We start from the raw sequence: 18236 nt of genomic DNA, 5'->3' as shown, positions 1-18236 counted from the left end.
AAACACCAAATGTACAACTTTATTTTGTTGGTTCACTGAAAATAAAAAATAAAATACGAGATAAAAAAAAGAAAACAAATTGGTCTTGATTCTAAAATCCTTTATCCAGATATATTTTCTCATTTGGACTCAAGACTTGCATTCATCTATTGACCAGAGAAACTTAAAGGACGACAAGCACACATTTCAAGGTTTCATTTTAAAGTCCATTTCTTTCATGTTTTCTTTCCAAATTTGCCCCTTTTGTCCTTATTTTTCTTCATCTTCTTGCCTTGCCATTGTTCTTTCTGGTTCAAGCCGCCTTCCAGTTTTCTTTTTTTGTCACTGAGGAAAACAAAAAACAAAGATAAAGTTCATAGCAGTTCATGATCCCAGACAAAATCTCCTTAACCCGAGCTCCATATATATTTTCTTACCTTTTTATGCTCACAATAGCTGTATGTTCGGCTTTTTTCAACACTTGGTCCCATTCCTCGTCATCTCCTCGGATCATGTACCTTCATAAAAAAATCAGATAGGAAAAGAGGGGTCAACACAGCCATATGAGCGGGAAAAATACATTTTCCATTTCCAAATTCAATACCATTTCAGACTTAACTTTCCAAACCTCTGTCGATTTTTTAAATCGTTTCAACATAAGTGGTTCATACAGCATTATATTTGGAATATAGTACAGCCATCTGTTAATATTTTTATTGTTTTTTTCATTGGTTTTCTTAAAAATTGTAACATGCAAAAGAACCTAAAATGCTTTATAACCTACATATATTCACCTCTGACACATGACTCTGATACTGTAAATGTGGTTTGATGTTCAAAAGTTCAAAAGAGACTTGCTTATGGTAAAGACAAACAGTTTTGTGTAATGAAAATGTGTTCAATCACTAAAGGATCACATGAAAACACTCTGCTTGTACGATACATTTATTTTTTAGAAATTCTTAATTTTATAGTTTAGAAAACTGAATAGGCGCAAAAGTCTGGAAACACTTTTTTCTCTCTCTAATTATTTTTTCCATATTTATCCAGACGTGGAAATGACTCAAATCAAATTCCATACTTTTCCACACTGCGTAAGAACCCTAAATAAAAAGACCAGTTTAAATAAATATAGTTTGGACTGCATTAGAAGTACTCACTCAGAAAGATTCATGTCTTTAATCTTCTCCATGTCAGTTTTGTGTTTCTCCTGGAATTCTTTGGCTGCATCATTCTAAGGGACAAAATAATATTTTAATATGATAACTTGTTACAAAAAAGTATTTTTTTCTAATAAATACTGTTCTTTTGAACTCGCTATTCCTCAAAGAATCCTGAGCACTGTTTTCAAAAGAAAATAATAAGAAATGTTTCTTGAGCATCAAATCATCATATTAAAATGATTTCTGAAGGATCATGTGACTGAAGACTGGAGTAATGATGCTGAAAATTCAGCTTTGCGTCACATGTATACATTTTAAAATATATTAAAATAGAAAAGGTATTTTAAATGGTAAAATATTTTGTTTTACCCAGCAAAAAATAAGCATTTGCAAGCATAAGAGACTTCTTTCAAATACATTTTAAATAATCTTACCGACTCTTATTTTTTAGATCATAAAATATTAATCTAGAGTCTCATACCAGATCTTCATTTAGCGTCTGCGCAGTTGGTTCCATGCTTATGTCTTTGGTGGCCACCATCTCTGCTTCAACTGCTTTCTCCTGAAGAGTGTTGAAGAACTGCAGAAAATATAGAATCAAACAATAACTACACACTGAAACATTACAGAAGAGTAGATCCATGCAGTTTATTTCTCTCTCTGAAAAGAAGGTTCGGTTCTAATTCTTCTACGCTGTTTCAGTCAGTGTGTGTGTAAGACTTGAGAAATTAGAAAATGCCGGGCAGTCTGGTTGAGGAACGACCACTCCCAGAGAAGACAAAGGACCTTTCGGGAAATTAACATTTGAACTCTCTCTTGTGAAGTTAGCATCACCATTTGAGAGTCTCACCTCAGAATACAGTACATCTCTTTCCCTCTTCCCCCACTCCCTCTCTCTCATGCTGAGACTACCTGAAATTCACCCAAAAATCTATATGGTTTAAATGTGAATTATCATCATATAGTTTTATACATGTTTGGTATCATTTGAAATGTCTCAGTGCAACTGGTACAAAGGTCTCATTCCCAAAGAAGTAAACCAAAAGGCAATAAGGTATTTAAGAGTTTAGAGATGACTCGCACACAGAGGAGGGTGTGTCTTCCAGGCAAACGGCATCCTGCTCTCAAAGTGTAAACTCCATGCAAATTCCCATTGTTAGCAAATGTTTCCATGTAAATAAACTTCTGTCCCCAGTACGTCTGGGACGGTGATTAATGCTAATTTCCACTGTGAACTCATGTTTACATTTGACAAGAGGTTTCTGCCTTGGTCTGAGTATTTAGTGAGATTCTGAAGAAGGTTCGGGGCGATTCTGTAACTCAGATCAGCCCGTGATGCTGAAAGCGGCCGAGACTCTCAGCGTCATGTATTTTCTAATGTCAGGTTCGCATCTTTTCTCTTTATTCCAGAGCATTTGATGTTTTGTATTTATTATCTTTGAACTGATTGTGAAATTGGCATGATACATTTACCTGACATAATAAATTGTTACATCTGATTTTATTCTGACTGACTCTGCAATTGTTTTCCCAAGTAGATTAAACGGATTCGTATGTTCCCGCAAGTTTTGTGTCAGATTAGTGACTAATCTAAGTAAAAGCATCACTTTTAATGATGCTCAGATATCATTAAAACCTTTTTCCATTTATGGAGTCAGATGAAATACCGAGGTAATACACATGAGAAAATGTATTTCATTTAATCGTGTTGTGTTGCGGAAAAGGAAAGACAGTAACACGCCCTTTACTCTGGCTTACATGTGTACGAGAGACAAGGAGAGAGGGCTTGTTTGGTCTCACCTGCACTATTTTACGGATGACCCGGTTGAACAGGCCCATAAGCTGAGAAGCGGGCAGATCAATCGCCTTCTCCAGCTCATCTACACTCTTGTGTTGAAGCCCAATTCCCAACAGTAGAGCCTGAAGAAAGCACACAAACATTATTTACATAATTTACATATACAGTAGTGGCCAAAAGTATGAAGCCACTAAAAGGACATGGTGATTGAAAAAATATGAAATTGGAGGAAAAAATATATTTCAATGCTTTTGTGTTCGCTCGCAAAAGTCTTACGTTCCCAGAGCAACTTTGCGTTTGCTCGCAAAACTTTTTTGTTCTTTGTGAGCGAAAGCAAAGTTTCTTGACATCATTTTTCCTCCCATCAATTTTTTTTCCCTTCATGTCCCTTTAGGGGCTCTATACAAAAGTGATGTCTGGAAGGAACATTTGTTTTTAATGACCCTACAAGTTCGATTAAACCATCAAAATAAATATATATATAAATTATTTGGAAAACTACAGCTACGGGTTTTATTTTAATATGCAAAAAAAAAAAAAAAAAAAACCTACATAGAAACACTGACTATAACATAATCAGTTATTAATATTTTGTTGGACAGCCTGGCCAAAAATTGTCTGCATAATTTGACATATTTCAGTGCGTAACATCACAAATAAAACAGCTGACTCCAAGCACAACTACGCAATATGCTTATATAAATATATGATATATATAAAATATAATTATACTACTATTATTATTATTATTTTTAAAAATGCATAAATCAAAATATATTTGTATCTTTAATACTTAGTAAAATCACAGGCTATACTTAAATATGCATTTTGACTTAAATAAAGAAAATTCTTATACTTGGACTTAAACCTTAAAAGCACACACAGCTGACTTACAGACTGGGCAACGGAAAGCCCGATGTTTCCCAACTGTTTGAGGAAATACATGCGTGCAATAACAGGGATCATGTCCATGATGAGGTGATAGTCCACCATGTTTCTTGAATACATCTCCAAACGCTTCAGGTCGTATGGAGTGAATGTGGCAGCGAGCTCAGCACTGCTGAGAGCTGAAAAGACACAGACGCATGAAAGGTTATCTTTAACCAACACACACATACAGCATTTAGTCTGATGAGGTGGCAGATGCGGGCCTGAACCTGGTGGGCTGTCATCCTTAGCGCTCTTGTTCTGCAGGATGTTGAGGGCAAGGGTCGGGTTAAATGTGCTGAACTGGAAGGACAGCAGGGAGAGGAACCTCCGCCGGAAATCTGTCCAACACAAGAAACGTTAGTCTTTGAAATCAGGAATAGTGAGAGCTATATATATTATTACACAGCTTTATGGAATAATTGACTCTGATTGGTCAAATGCAGCATTATTCTGAGAGATTGTGCATTCTCACCTTTCCAGAAAGCAGAGAGCCACTGGTTCTGCTCTGTTGACTCCTCAGCGTTGAGCTCCTTCAGCATAATGCAGGAGTGCTCTCCCGTCAGGTCGTTCTACAGGCCACAGTATAAGAATACAAGTTACAAAAAGAAAAACAGCCCTGACAATACAAAAATGAAACAAAATGCGGCATGCTTACCGGAGTCTGCCTTAAATAAACAGGAACAAATCCACCCTTCTTCCAAAATCTGGATGAGAAAGCAAGCAGAGGGATAAAGGAGTTAAGAACATGTTTTGTAATAGTATAACAGTGCAAATATCACTGTAAAATCTGCTTGTATAAAGCGTCTCACTTGAGTAGTTGAGGAGTGAGACCGTAAGAGACTCCCAGGTAGTCCAGGCTCTCGGCTCTCCTCTCGTTCAGCTTCAACAGCAGCGGCGGCAGGTCTTTCCTGGGAGACACCACTTCTTCCAGAAGACTGACAGCCTGAACATGGACATGAAGGAAAAATATACACATACTTGCATTAGGTGACGCATTATTTTAAGGTGAAGTTGCTACATGTACTTACTATACTAATAACAGTAAATTATGCATACTTACAAGTAACTAACCCTAAACCAAGCCCTAACTCTATATTAAGTACATGTAGTTCATTAATATTACTCAGTACTTATCTGAGTAAGTACAATGTAACTACGACACCTTAAAATAGTGTAACCTTACATTATACTTATTTATCACAGCTTTGGGTCCAGATAATATGCTACTTTATCAGTGAAGTGACATTTATAACTACTGAATTACATAAAGGAAATCATAAAATTATAAATCTTATTGTACACATCACTGCCACAGAGGACTCATTTAGATCTGATTTTGTACAAAAAAGGTACAAAAACAGAGCATATAAATTGTAATCAACTCTGCACAGAATAAATCACACTTTAGTTTAGGGTTCAATTCTCACTATTAACCACAACTTTTGCCTCAATAAACTCCTAATTACTTCTTATTAATAGTTAGTAAGGTAGTAGTTAAGTTTAGGTATTGGGTAGGATTAAGGGATGTAGAATATGGTCATGCAGAATAAGACATTAATATGTGCTTACTAATAAACACCCAATATCCTAGTAATATCCATGCTAATAAGCATTTAAAATTAAGTAAATTCTTTTTAGTTTTCAACAATGATAATAATCAGAAATGTTGTTTGAGCAGCAAATCAGCATATTAGAATGATTTCTGAAGGATCATGTGACAGTAATGATGCTGAAAATTCAGATTTATCATCAGGAATAAATTACAATTTAAAATATATCCAAACAGAGAACAGGTATTTTAACCAAACTTTTAAAAAGTGTCGTATTTTCTGAAATGGCTTCAAAATGTTTAATGTAAAAAGTAACATACAGAACAAATCTAGTCAAATATGATAAAGTGATTTTCTACACAGATTTTTACTATATGAACACAAGGGAGTAGGGCTGCACGATATTGAAGAAAAATGCAATATGCAACTCCTCATTAAATAATGCGATATTCGATATGCAATACGATAATGCTTAAAGTGTGTAAAAAAACTTAAATTATCTTTAAAATATATTTAAAATTATATAACCTACATATGCGTTTCACATTCTTTTTGTGACAAGAAAACATCCCTACAACTTCTGAAAGTGAACATCAGTGTTTTACTGCATCAGAAGTGTTATTTTAACATCAGTGTAAACCTCGGGGTTCAGGGGTTCAGGTTATCCTACATTAGGTTTATTTAACAACAAAAACTTTAACAATCAAATGTAAAAATAAAACACTGCTTAGTTTCCACTATATGAATTAAATATATACTGATTCTTATTAAAGCTATAAAAGTTATTCAGCCAAGAGCAGCGAGTGATTTTCTCTGTCTTTTGTTCATGACCCGTTATTGCAAGCTGTTGCGATATGCATATCCCGATATATACATTTGCGATATTTCGATAATTTCGATATATTGTGCAGCCCTACAAGGGAGAACTATTTTATTTAATATTTTCCCCCTACATGGACCAATATATAACAATGCAGCAATGTCCACTAAAACATGAAGTGCCACACAGACTTCATGAAGATTTCTGAGTGATGCTGCAAACAGAGCATTACCTCACTGCTCAAAGATGTGATAGCGCTGGCCGGTGTCTGTTCTTGCTCCTCCAACAGAGGAAACTGGCCCTCATAATACTGTTCCAGAAGCTGGAGAGCACGGCTGCCGTAACCCATCTACAGACGGCACAATCACATAACTGCTCAAACAAGGCAATAATCAAGCAACTTCTATATGCAAGCTGTTCAATGAACATAACAAGAGACTGAGGGAAAAAGAAAGTAATTTACCCCCTGATAATCAGGGTTCACTGCAATACGGACAATCCTGCCTCCAGAGAGGCCTCCGAAATCAGGGTCTTGAAACTAAAAACACAAGAGCATCAGAATCATTCTCTGAGAATCACAACATTTATTTGACAGTATGGCATTAATAATCTATATACACTATTTTTCATAAGTTTGGGGTCAGTAGGAATTTTTTATGTTAAATGTTTTAAAAAGAAGTCTCTTATTCTCACCAAGGCTGCATTTATTTGATCAAAATACAGTAAAAACAGTAAAATTCTGAAGTATTTTTACAATTTGAATAATGTAACTTATTCTTGTGAATTTTCAGCATCATTACTCCAGTCTTCAGTGTCACATGATCCTTCAGAAATCATTCTAATATGCTGATTTGCTGCTCAAGAAACATTTTCAATTATTATCAATGTTGAAAAAAGTTGTGCTGCTTAATATTTTTGTGGAAACCATGATACTTTTTTGCATTTATCTGAAACAGAAATCTTTTGTAACATAATAAATGTCTTTATTGTCCCTTTTGATCAATTCAATGCGTCGTTGCTGAATAAAAGTATTTATTATACTAAATTAAAAAAAAAACTTAATGTCCCCAAACTGGTGAACTGTAGTGTAGCTTCATTTTAAATTGGGATTTGTTACCTGTTCCGAAACAGTCCAGGGAATGAGATCACCTGAAGCTTTCTTCCCTCTGGACAAACTGGTGAGGATGGACTGGCGTGAGATCTCTCCTTCCAGACACACCTGAAATTACAGTTCTTTTATTAACAACATAATTCAACTCAGATTTAGCAGTCCTGGAATTAAGTATCTTTGGCCGTACCTGCACAACTGCTAAGACCTCTGGGAGTGAACTCTGTGTGGGAGGAACAGGGGGCAGCAGGCAGAAGAGATGGTGAGCAGGAGCGTCCGAGAGCAACTGAAGGTCATTGGGTGAATTCTGAGGAGGGAGAGGAGATCGACTTAAAATTGTTTTGCTGTTTAGAGTTTGTGACATTATGTAGTGCTCTAATTCAGTGGTTCTCAACCAAGATGACGAAAAAAATATTAAAGGGATCATGACATAAAAATGTGCCTTCATATTTTGACATGTAAGGTCTTTGTACCATTAAAACATCCTGCAAGTTTCATAGCTTAAAATATCCTGCTCATTTCCTATGCAATGACCTTAGCCAATCATAACAGTGGACATTTACTGACAAGCCTTAAAGGAGCCTTAAAAACTGATCATTTCAGACAGAGGGACAGAGTTAAAGTTGAAAATAATTTTTCCACTAATATACGTTTTTTTTTTTTTTTTTGTAAAAAAACAACAACAACAACTTTATTAACAGTATAAGTTAACATCAAGGAACAAAATAAAATGATAAAAGATCCATGTCATGATCCCTTTAATAAATTGTTATTTATTAATTTATTAATATTAATAATAAATTGTATTACAAATTGTAAACTGAAATGTAATTCTTATATAATGTTATAATACAATCAAATACTAAATAATAAAACAAAACTACAAAAAAATATCAGGGAGCCTTTAAAAATTGTGTTGGGACAATGAGAGGCGTTTGAGTAAAAAAGATTGAGAACCACTGTTCCTAATAACCAAGATATTAATTTACCTTGTAATGTGATGCTACGTAAAGTGCCATGAGGCGCTGAAGGAAAGTCTCAGAAGCTTTGTGATAACAGAACAACGTGTCTCGATTCACATAATAACTGAAATATGGGGTTAAAGAAATCTAACGTCTAGAGAGAGGAGTAAATCTAAGATAGATGAGAGATGTTATTTTGAGAAATCAGGCATGTTTTTACAAATCTGGTGATGATGATGATGATGATGGTAAATAAAATCATGTGAAAGACAGGCAGGCAGCCCACATAAGAGAACAATTCAAATTCTGACAAAACGTCAAAAAGATTAAAAAAAAAAGTTATGACAGTCAAAACAATACGATAAAAAGCCATAATTATGACAACAAATTTAGACTTTTCATGTCATAATGACTTACCTCAAAATTTTGCCTTATTATTTTTACCAAAGCATGTTTTTTTGTTTCTTGTGTGGCAGTAATGAGTTACCATACTAGTATGATGTTAGCATGAACATAAAAATGCTGAATGTAGAAGTCTCGTTTGACTTTCAGAGGATACAGGTCGCACGTCTGGGGTAAAGGGCAGCCGGAAATGATGCGTGGCACACTCAGACAGTCCAAGCACAGCAGTTCATTCAGCCATTTCTCCACATGGTCCCCCTGGCCATAGCGGATAGACTCGTGGAGGGTGACCTCATGAAGGCTTCGTGCTGCAGAGCGCATTTACACATTAAACACATCATCAGTCAGAAAAAAAAAAAAAAAAAAAAAAATTATTCTTTTTTCCATGTCTTGAATTCTTGTGGTAAGTGAAGAGATATAGAGTGCAACAGTGGGTTCCAGAAGTAAAAACTCCATTCATTTTCTCCATAGGGAAATTGCTTTTTAATGGTAACTTATAAACCTTAAAAGACAAATATACTGTGAGCTCTGAGGTTGTTAATCGACGATATCTGCTTCTGTTGAAGCCATCAGCCCGCATTATCTCAAATAATCATGTTAAACATTGGAATTCATAGTGAAAAACTAAATTACCCATGATGCTGTAGAGAAAATTTCACCGTTCAGAGTCGCGACAAGAATCCAATAGAGCACACCAATAGAGCTCTTTACATTTACATTCAAAAGTGACTTACAAATGAGGAGAACAATAACAGCAGCTCAACCGACGAAAGGCCAACAATATTTAAGTGCTGTCCCAGTTAGTCCAGCACAGTAAACATTGTTTTTAAATAGAAAAAAGAAGATTAGAAATAGGTTAGAAAGTGTTAATGAGTGACGTAATCAAGTCGGTCTCCTACGCTCTCAAAATACTTAAATATTTGCGAGTGTATATAATCAACATTTTGAAATGTAGTAGTTTTATATTTCAATGCTTCATGGGATTGTAGTTATTTCCTAGACTGGGTAACCCAGCCTGATTTGTCCTTTACAAATTTGCGTGAACCAATCACAAACTGGCTTATCCACCTCGCGCTATTGGCGGGTTATTGGCTGTTACGGCTCTGTCCAATTCCTTTTAACCTCTCGAGGATGCTCAATGGCTTCTTTTTAGCAAACAAATCGCTCGAGTGGGTGTAAATACCACTAACTTTCATGTTTTTTTCTTGCATAACCTGCAAAAATCGCTCGATTCCACTGCTGCTTCTGCAAGCCGCTGATCAACGCGTTTGGTTACACATTTCCTGCCTGTAGTTTTCACGTAGCTCTGCAAAGTTCGCACCCGGATCGTTGGTCTGATTGGTTGAAGGACTATCCAATTGTGTACAGAGTCATTTGAACTATGCCCGTTGATCACGCCTCTTGTGCGGTAGAAAACACATAGCAGACTCCCCAGACTAATGTTCAGTCTTAAAAGATTGAGCTTGGTCTGGTGATAGCCAGACTAGTTATTTCCCTCAATAAAGCCTCCAAAAATATTTTGTACCTTTGAATTTTTGTCAGATTTTCAAACACTTTTTTGCTTCAGATTAAAGTTTGTAACGCTATGAATCACCTCGTATGTGGCTGGCTGGGTTCATGGCTTTTAAAAATCCCTACAGGAGAAATTAATGGAAAAGGATGCTTCCAGAACACAACACCGCTGAAAAAGCGGGCAGGCACTGTTTCACTCCATTACATTTCAAAAGCAAAAGGACGTTAGCGGATACCTGCTGCCAGTCTGGCTGTGCTGGTGTTTCTGTTCTCAGCCGAGAGGTTCTGTTGGCTGTCTGTACTCTGCTGTCTCAACTGCTGAATCAGCTTCAGAGACAGAGAGCGACCCGTGCCCTCATAGCTGCATGTGGACATGACGATTACTGCATTGATAATATAGCATTGTAAAAAGATGAAAATGTAGCAGCTCTTCAAATACAGACCCATTGATGGTAGATGCCATAAACACAAGGTACGGCCCCAGTAGCTTCTTCACTAAAGGCAGTGGGATAGCAGCAGCCTCGTCGATGACTAGCAGCTCGGCCTGGCCTAACTTCACCGCATCAGCGGGGTGAATGTACTGCACATCAAAACATCAATGATTATTATAGTTGTAAATGATGAAAAATGCACCATGTGAACCTGTTGTTTCTTAACTTCCAAATATTCTAAAACATACTAAAGGGGAATAAATTCATTCTAAGCAAAGTCAATACCCGAGACTCCACTATTTAACAAATATTTGCAAGAAATAAAATGAAAATTATGGAAATGAAATGCAGAGATGAAGTCGGTATACCTGAATGGTCTGTCGATGTTCCCTGAAGATGTTCACACGAACCACAGCTTTGTTAAACTCTGGGTTCAAAGATTGGATTATTTCATAGTCCATATGTTCCTAAAATTAAAACAAACAAAAAATCTGGTTTGAAGCAGTTCCCTCAGATGTATGCATAAATGTCTGATTTATATTCAGGGGTGCACATAACATTTTTGGTCTTGTTCTCAGGGGAGAACCTGGGGTTGTTGCTTGGTCCTTACATTTTCAAATGCATTTTTTCCTTAACCCACCTCACGGGAGGAACAAATTAGAGGGATGCATGGATAATGTCATGTGACATGATTCACATGAACTTTAATTTCAACTGAAAATTAAGAGAAGAAGTGCAACAGAATGTCTGATCTTTAAAACCTTGTAACTTTCAAAATAACAACTGTTTCAAGCTCTGGAAATTAAATGTGCAAATATCTGCTTTTCTAACTCTGAAAACCAAAGAAATGACAACTTTAAAGCGCTTACTAGAGTTACTATCTTAAAGCAAGCCTATCCAACACCACAGATTGCGCACCTATCTATCCCCAAATCTTAGGTACGCAAATGAGGGTTGCGGCAATTCATCTGGTACGCATTGTTTAATTGGGTAGCGCATGCGCACCTGCGCACCACTTATGTGCACCCCTGTTTATATTCTCCTACTAGTAGATACATAGATTTAGAACATGTTTACCTATAAGAATTTATTTTAATAATTACACATTTTAGCAAATACTAAAGTAATGATCAGGGTTTAAATCGTTTAATTGATCCGGGTTATTATAGTTAACAAACTATTAAAAAAATGTTAATTGAAAAAAATAAATAAATGTTGACAAATAAAATAAAATATATAATATAAAAATAAAATGTAAAAACCAAGGCATCCTTTCTCATCTACATTTATTTTACTTCAACAATTAAAACTGAAATAAAAATGAATAAAAACTATATAGACATATTAAAAAAGTTACAAATTACAAAAAAAAATGCTAAAACCTTATCTAAATCAAAATGAAACCATAACATATAAAAAAAAACATATCCACTGAATCGACATGACACAAGGAATCCATTGATATCAAGATCACAATTCTGACAAAAGGTTCAAGTTATTGGCAAAAATTTGCACCTACAAGGTCATGAGTTCTGAAAAACGGCTCTGTTCCTAAATTTGGCATGGACCCTCAGATCAAAGTTCTGACAAAGTTTTGCCGAGATACAGCCTCTGAACCAATGTAAGATATTGAATGTGATCAGCATGATGAGAGGAATCAGGTGTACTAAGTTTCATTGTTTTAGATCAAAGGGTTCAAAAGTTCTAACTGTTTCAAATGTGAATTTTTGAACTGGTGATGGCGCTATTGAGTTGTCCCAGAAACCCCAAAGTTGGTCATTTTCCTACTTAGGGTTCATAGGAATGATAATAAAGAAAACCAATAATTCCAACAGGGGCTACATTAAAGATAATGTACCTGATATTTTTTTTCTTCTATTCGGGCAAAATGGATAAACCCCAAATAATATATTTTAAAAGCAATCATCTGTGGAAAAACAGTCTTTATGATGCCATCTACTGTGTATTATAGAGGATTGTAATAGATGAGAAGCTCGTTCCAGGGACGGAAAGTCTTGGCCAATCACATGCTCAGGAAAAAGGGGGTTGCGCATAATGAACTCGGGGACAAAAATTATAAAATGAGTGAGTACATCTTGAATCCATTTTCCAATCCGTGTTTTTGTCTTATCCTGAATCACTACGGTCCACCTATAATAAGTGTTTATATTGGGACTATTAGACTGGTTCGGGTCGTACTGCTGCGGAGTAGTCCAGTACCGGCGTGACTGCTAGAGCGCCAAAAGTTAAGGACTGCAGCTTTAATAAAAACTAAAATAGTATATTTGCCTCAGAATTGTATAACTGTAAATGTTTAATTAGTCTTACTCACAATAATGCACTATTTTAATACAGTCTGTGTCTGGCTGTGGCTAGATCATATCTACTGATGTCGATTGATGATTACCTGATACTGGAGGGCATCGAAACCTTTAAATACGAACTCGAACAGCGTGTGCAGATTGTCTGGGCTGGGCGATGTGACAAAGATATTTGAATAGCTGAGAAGAGAACACAAAGTCAATTAGTTATTCATATGCATAAAATCCAGTCAGGAGGCAAACATAATAACAAAACAAGAGCTTATTCATAATCATAACACTGTACTACATACCCAAATGCAACAGCTGCGGCCATAGCCAATCCCAGCGCAGCAGATTTACCTCGACCGCGGGCAGCAGTGAGAGCCACGGTGCTGCGCAATGTCTTCTCTGAAATAGCCTCAATGAACTTCAGCACTGCTTTGGCCTGAAGACATAAACACAGGCAAAATCAGGCCACATTGAACATATCAGCATCAAGATTTCTAGGAGTTCTTTTGATTTTACCTGGTCCATAGTTTTACAGCCGTCCACTAGAACGCCAACTGGCTGTGTGTCCTGTAAAGACTCCTTCAGGTCCTTCAGCTCTTGTTCCAGAGGAGAAAGTCCCTCATCCTGTTGGCAAAATCAAAATGATTACATTTACATTTATGCACTTGGAAGACACTTTTATCCAAAGCGACTTGCATTGCATTTCAAGGTAAACATTTAATCAGTCCTTTCTTTCCCTGGGAATCGAACCCATGACCTTGGCGTTGCAAGCGCCAACGCTCTGCTGTTTGAGCTACAGGAAAGCCCACAGGACAGATTAATATAAACTAATTAGCAAACTAATTGGCTTACCTGTGTTTTTGGAGGGACAGGTTTGATGTTGTTAATGTGAGTGGAGACTGGCAGAATGTTGAGTTGGTCATCAATCACGACACATGTCTTGCAGGAGGAGAGAGACAGGATGAATCTGGGGAAAAATATGACAGGCATCATTTCTGCAGTCCTTTTTTTCTCTCAGGATAGTACAAGAATAGGTTTTGTACTATGGATACACCAATACACCAATAAATTATTTCATTTTTGGTATATACAGAGTACCGATACCTGTTTTTTTATTGCATTTGTAATTGTTTTTTTTAATATTCAAAATATAATATTTAAATATTTATAGTTCATAAAGTTATAAATATGGATATTTTTCTTACAAAAACGCATCGCTTCGCTTCAGAAGGCCTTTATTAACCCCCCAGAGCCATACGGATGGATTTATGATGGATGGATGCGCTTTTTTGGGCTTCAAAATCTAAGGTACCATTCACTCCCATTATAAAGCTTGGAAGAGCCAGGATATTTTTGAATATGACTCAGAGTGTGTTTGGCTGAAAGAAGAAAGTCATATACACCTAGGATGACTTCAGGGTGAGTAAATTATGGGATCATTTTAATTTTTAGGTGGACTATCCCTTTAAGGGCTCCCTCCTGTTGTCCAACAAAATAAAAACTTAATGGCTGAATGTTTGAAAATCAAGAAATTAAGACAGAAATATTAGTATTGTAATTATTAAAATACTAGTAATATCTATACGTTAATATTTTATGAGTGTTTTGTAATTAAATGTCATGCCTCAGAATTGCAGGACCGACCTTTCATTAAACCTTCCAACAACATCCTGGTGAGCCTCTGTCCTGTATCGAGAATGAACATCCTGAAAGAAAACACACATTTTAAAAAAATATATTCCCACGCAGATCACCAGCTTCATATTGGCATACAAGCACTTCAGAGGACATCTACCATCGTCATTGTGTACAGCTGCTTCAGTGACTTCATAGTCCTCAGAAGAATGACCACAATGCCTCCTCCTTCTACAGTCTCAACAGTCCGAGCCAAGAGGTTGGGAGTGAGCGCTTCAAAGTCCTGGAGCAGAATTCAGAGGAACTTAACCTTAAACTGTATCATATTTAATGCATATATTTCTAAGACCTCTAGATTATCAACATGTTTAGCAAAAAACATCCTCCTTAAGGTCGTGGTTCACGTCTTTTGCAGTGTAATCTGATTTTTTTGTTTTTAAGTAAAGGTAAAAATAACTTTTAAATGAACACTTACTGAACTAAAGTAACTTTTACTTGATTATCATTTTTTTTTTAAATCATGCTAAAATGTGAGTATCAAATATGATATATGTTAGACATTATTGTTAAATATGGGGTGTGTTCACACTTGCAGTTCTGATCGATTGGTTCGTTTGGTCTGGACCACTTAGCATTTTTAATACAGGGATGTGTTCTCAAAATGATTGGTCGGTTTTTATTACGTATATTTCGCAACGGAACTTACCGAACATACAAAACGATGCTTAAACTAAATGCGCTGGTTGTATGTGTGTAGCCTACATATGATGGTGTTATGACCAGCTGAGAACTCGTGAAGAGCTTAAAAAATGTGTAAAGGAGTAAAAACAGTGGCAGGAATCCCTCCGTCACACACACAAACGAAGATCTGCTGCGAGGAGACGCGGTTCTGATGCCTGTACTGAACTGTGATGGGCAACATCACGACCATCACGAGAAAAAACAGGTATGCTTGAGCATTCTGTGACACTGTGTCCTGTTTTTGGTTGGTTTACATGTCTTTGGTCCGTGTTGCATTCATATCTCATTCAAACCGCACCAGAGTTTGTTTGGAAGCATTCACACTTATTCAAATGAACCGCACTAACAGAGCAATCACACCAGGGTTCGTTTTAATCCAACCGAACATGACAAGTGTGAACAACCATAGAGTGACTACAAATATTTATAATGTTTTATATTTATATGCTTTATGTTATTATGCTTAGAATTTTTTATTTTTTTTAAATGTTCGCCATATAAATATCAGCATATTTACACTTGAGTATGATCTCCATATTCTCCTATATCATACTATATGAGCCTTAAAAGCCTGGTGTATCAAATACGATACTAAACAAAAACATATACACAAACTTTTTTTTTTGTCTAACTGTTCAATAAACTGTTCCATTTCAAAAAATAATTATGACTATTATTTCATAAAATAATGTCATAATTAAGGCTTTACTGGGTTCCACTGTAATATGAAGGTCCTGTCTGAGATGTTTGCCACTGACATTACCTGTAGAACACACATGCCGTAAGTGTTTCCCAGGATCTTGTGAGTCTCGTTGTAGTAGCAGTAGCGGATGTTGGTTGCAGCGACGAAGAGCTCAAATGGGTCGTCCTCTTTTAGATTCAGCGTGCCTGTCTTGATCTTCTTCTGCAGCTGTCGCATCCTCTTCTTTCGATTGCTGTAAAGCAACAGATGCATTTCTATCAGTGTTCCTGATAGCACACCATTTTAAACCAGCAGAAAGTCTAGTCAGATGAAAAAGGGTCTGGAAATAATGGTTAATATTGTTTGGGGAGTTAAAATGTACAGATACAGTCATTTTGGAAACATACTATTTTTAATGTTTTTGAAAGAAGTGTCTTATGCTCATCAAGCCTGTATTTATTTGACAACAGTAATATTGTGAAATATTATTACGATTAAAATTATGGTTTTCTTTTTTAATGTACTTTAAAATATCATTTATTCCTGTGATGAAAGCTGAATTTTCAGCATCATTACTCCAGTCTTCAGTGTCACATGATCCTTCAGAAATCATTCTGATATGATGATTTGATTTGAAACAGTTATTCTGCTTACTATATATATGTTTTTGGAACCTGTGAAACTTTTTTCATTATTCATTAATGAATAAAATGTTAAAAAGAACAGCAGGAATCATATATAACAATATAAATCTTTACTATCACTTTTTATCAATTTAACACATCCTTCCTGAATAAAAGTATTAATTGCTTTTAAAAAACTAAGGAAAAAAAGAACTAACCCTAAACTTTTAAACGGTAGTGTATATTGTTACAAAAGATTTCTATTGTAAATAAAATGTATCCTGAAAAAAGTATTACAGGGAGTTATTAAGCAGCACAACTGTTTCCAACATTGATAATAAATCAGCATATTAGAATGATTTTTTAGGATCAAGTGACAGAAAAATTCAGCTTTGCTTCACAGAAATAAATAACATTTTTAAGTATATTAAAATTCAAAACCATTATTTAAATTTCTGTACTTGTGATCAATTAAATGCAGGCTTGATGAGCATAAGAGACTTCTTTCAAAAACATTTAACATAGTAATGTTTCCAAACTTTTGACCGGTACTGTACAGAATAAAAGCTTTGGTCATAAAACTAAACATTTAAAAGACATTATTGGAAGTTATAGAGCGACAGCTGATATTTATATGCATTTTATGCAAGCTACACTTATAAAGATCTCATTGATTTACATTGCAAACTCAGAATTTAATCTTTTAAGTACTTATGCTATATAAATAAGATATTTTGAACACAACAATGAATGAGGTGTTTTGTTTTTTTGAGTAATCATCATACCTGCTAAAGACAAGCTCCTTCTTGTAGCACCATAACACTGACGGCCGGGCTTTGACTGTGGCTTTAGACAGCATGTGGTGGAGAATGACAACCTGGACGCAAAGTGCACAAATGAGCGAGGCTCTGCAAACGTCTCACATTAGTACAGTAACAGTATCATTAAACACAGTCATGCCTCACCTGATCTTTTCCACGATCGCCAACTATAACGAACATCGACCGATGGTGTTGTGCGACGCCGTTTTCTATCTGGACACGAATGCGATTGTCCACCTTCTTTCGAAAAGTCGCCATTGTTTCGAAACTGCACCCTGTCATCACGAACACAATAAAGTCAGTTTTACATGGTGAAACGAAGTAAACACTGTAACTGTTAGTTCGAGCAGAGACATTAAACACATTTTACAACGCGCACGGACAAAACTATGCTCTGTGCGTTTATTCATATCATAGGGCATACCTTAAATGTTGTATCGATAAAGCAAAACAAACTGTTTGGATCCTAAATACAACTTTCTGGAAATAAAACTACGCCTCATTTACAGTAGACTATCATGCTCGTGTATTCACGTGGGGAAGCTTCGGCGGAAGGACCCTGATGTGATGGACCCCAAAACAGACATGTAGCTGTCCGTGAAAGCGCCTGTTCAGAATGACAGAAAGCGCGATTTGTATTTACTAAATTAAGGCTTGTTGTTGACATTACCTAAAGAGATTGTCTAAATAGTCTATGCTTAAAACGTAAATGTAACGTACTTAAAAAAAAATAAAAAAATAAAAAAGTAGGTTGCTACATTATGCTG

General features: G+C 35.9%; 1 protein-coding gene across 1 annotated transcript; it reads right to left on the bottom strand.

Moving 5' to 3' along the window:
- Positions 1-18050, bottom strand: nat10 (N-acetyltransferase 10). The gene is made up of 29 exons (XM_084124154.1): positions 17894-18050; positions 17614-17744; positions 17434-17525; positions 16107-16278; positions 14763-14885; positions 14612-14673; positions 13820-13934; positions 13484-13591; positions 13270-13403; positions 13063-13156; positions 11024-11122; positions 10668-10804; positions 10461-10585; positions 8870-9020; positions 8338-8434; positions 7539-7655; positions 7358-7459; positions 6704-6778; positions 6473-6589; positions 4680-4813; positions 4526-4574; positions 4343-4439; positions 4098-4208; positions 3835-4007; positions 2943-3062; positions 1624-1722; positions 1140-1213; positions 417-497; positions 1-324 (listed from the first exon to the last, which is right to left on the bottom strand). Exons 2-29 carry the CDS (start codon positions 17725-17727, stop codon positions 216-218), a joined length of 3081 nt encoding a protein of 1026 aa, XP_083980280.1. The 5' UTR covers positions 17728-17744; positions 17894-18050; the 3' UTR covers positions 1-215.
- Positions 18051-18236: the final 186 nt, after the last annotated feature.

Source organism: Abramis brama, assembly GCF_963993115.1.
Source record: "Abramis brama genome assembly, chromosome: 9".
NCBI lineage: Eukaryota > Metazoa > Chordata > Actinopteri > Cypriniformes > Leuciscidae > Abramis > Abramis brama.
This window is presented reverse-complemented; position numbering and strand designations above follow the sequence as displayed.

Excerpts from the sequence above, each read along its gene's own strand:
- nat10 (XM_084124154.1), bottom strand. The coding sequence starts at position 17,727 with ATGGCGACTTTTCGAAAGAAGGTGGACAATCGCATTCGTGTCCAGATA. Across the intron at positions 17,526-17,613 it reads GCGATCGTGGAAAAGATCAG|GTTGTCATTCTCCACCACAT; the intron begins GTGAGGCATGAC and ends CTTTGCGTCCAG. Across the intron at positions 8,435-8,869 it reads TTACCCCAGACGTGCGACCT|TTATTATGTGAATCGAGACA; the intron begins GTATCCTCTGAA and ends CCCATATTTCAG.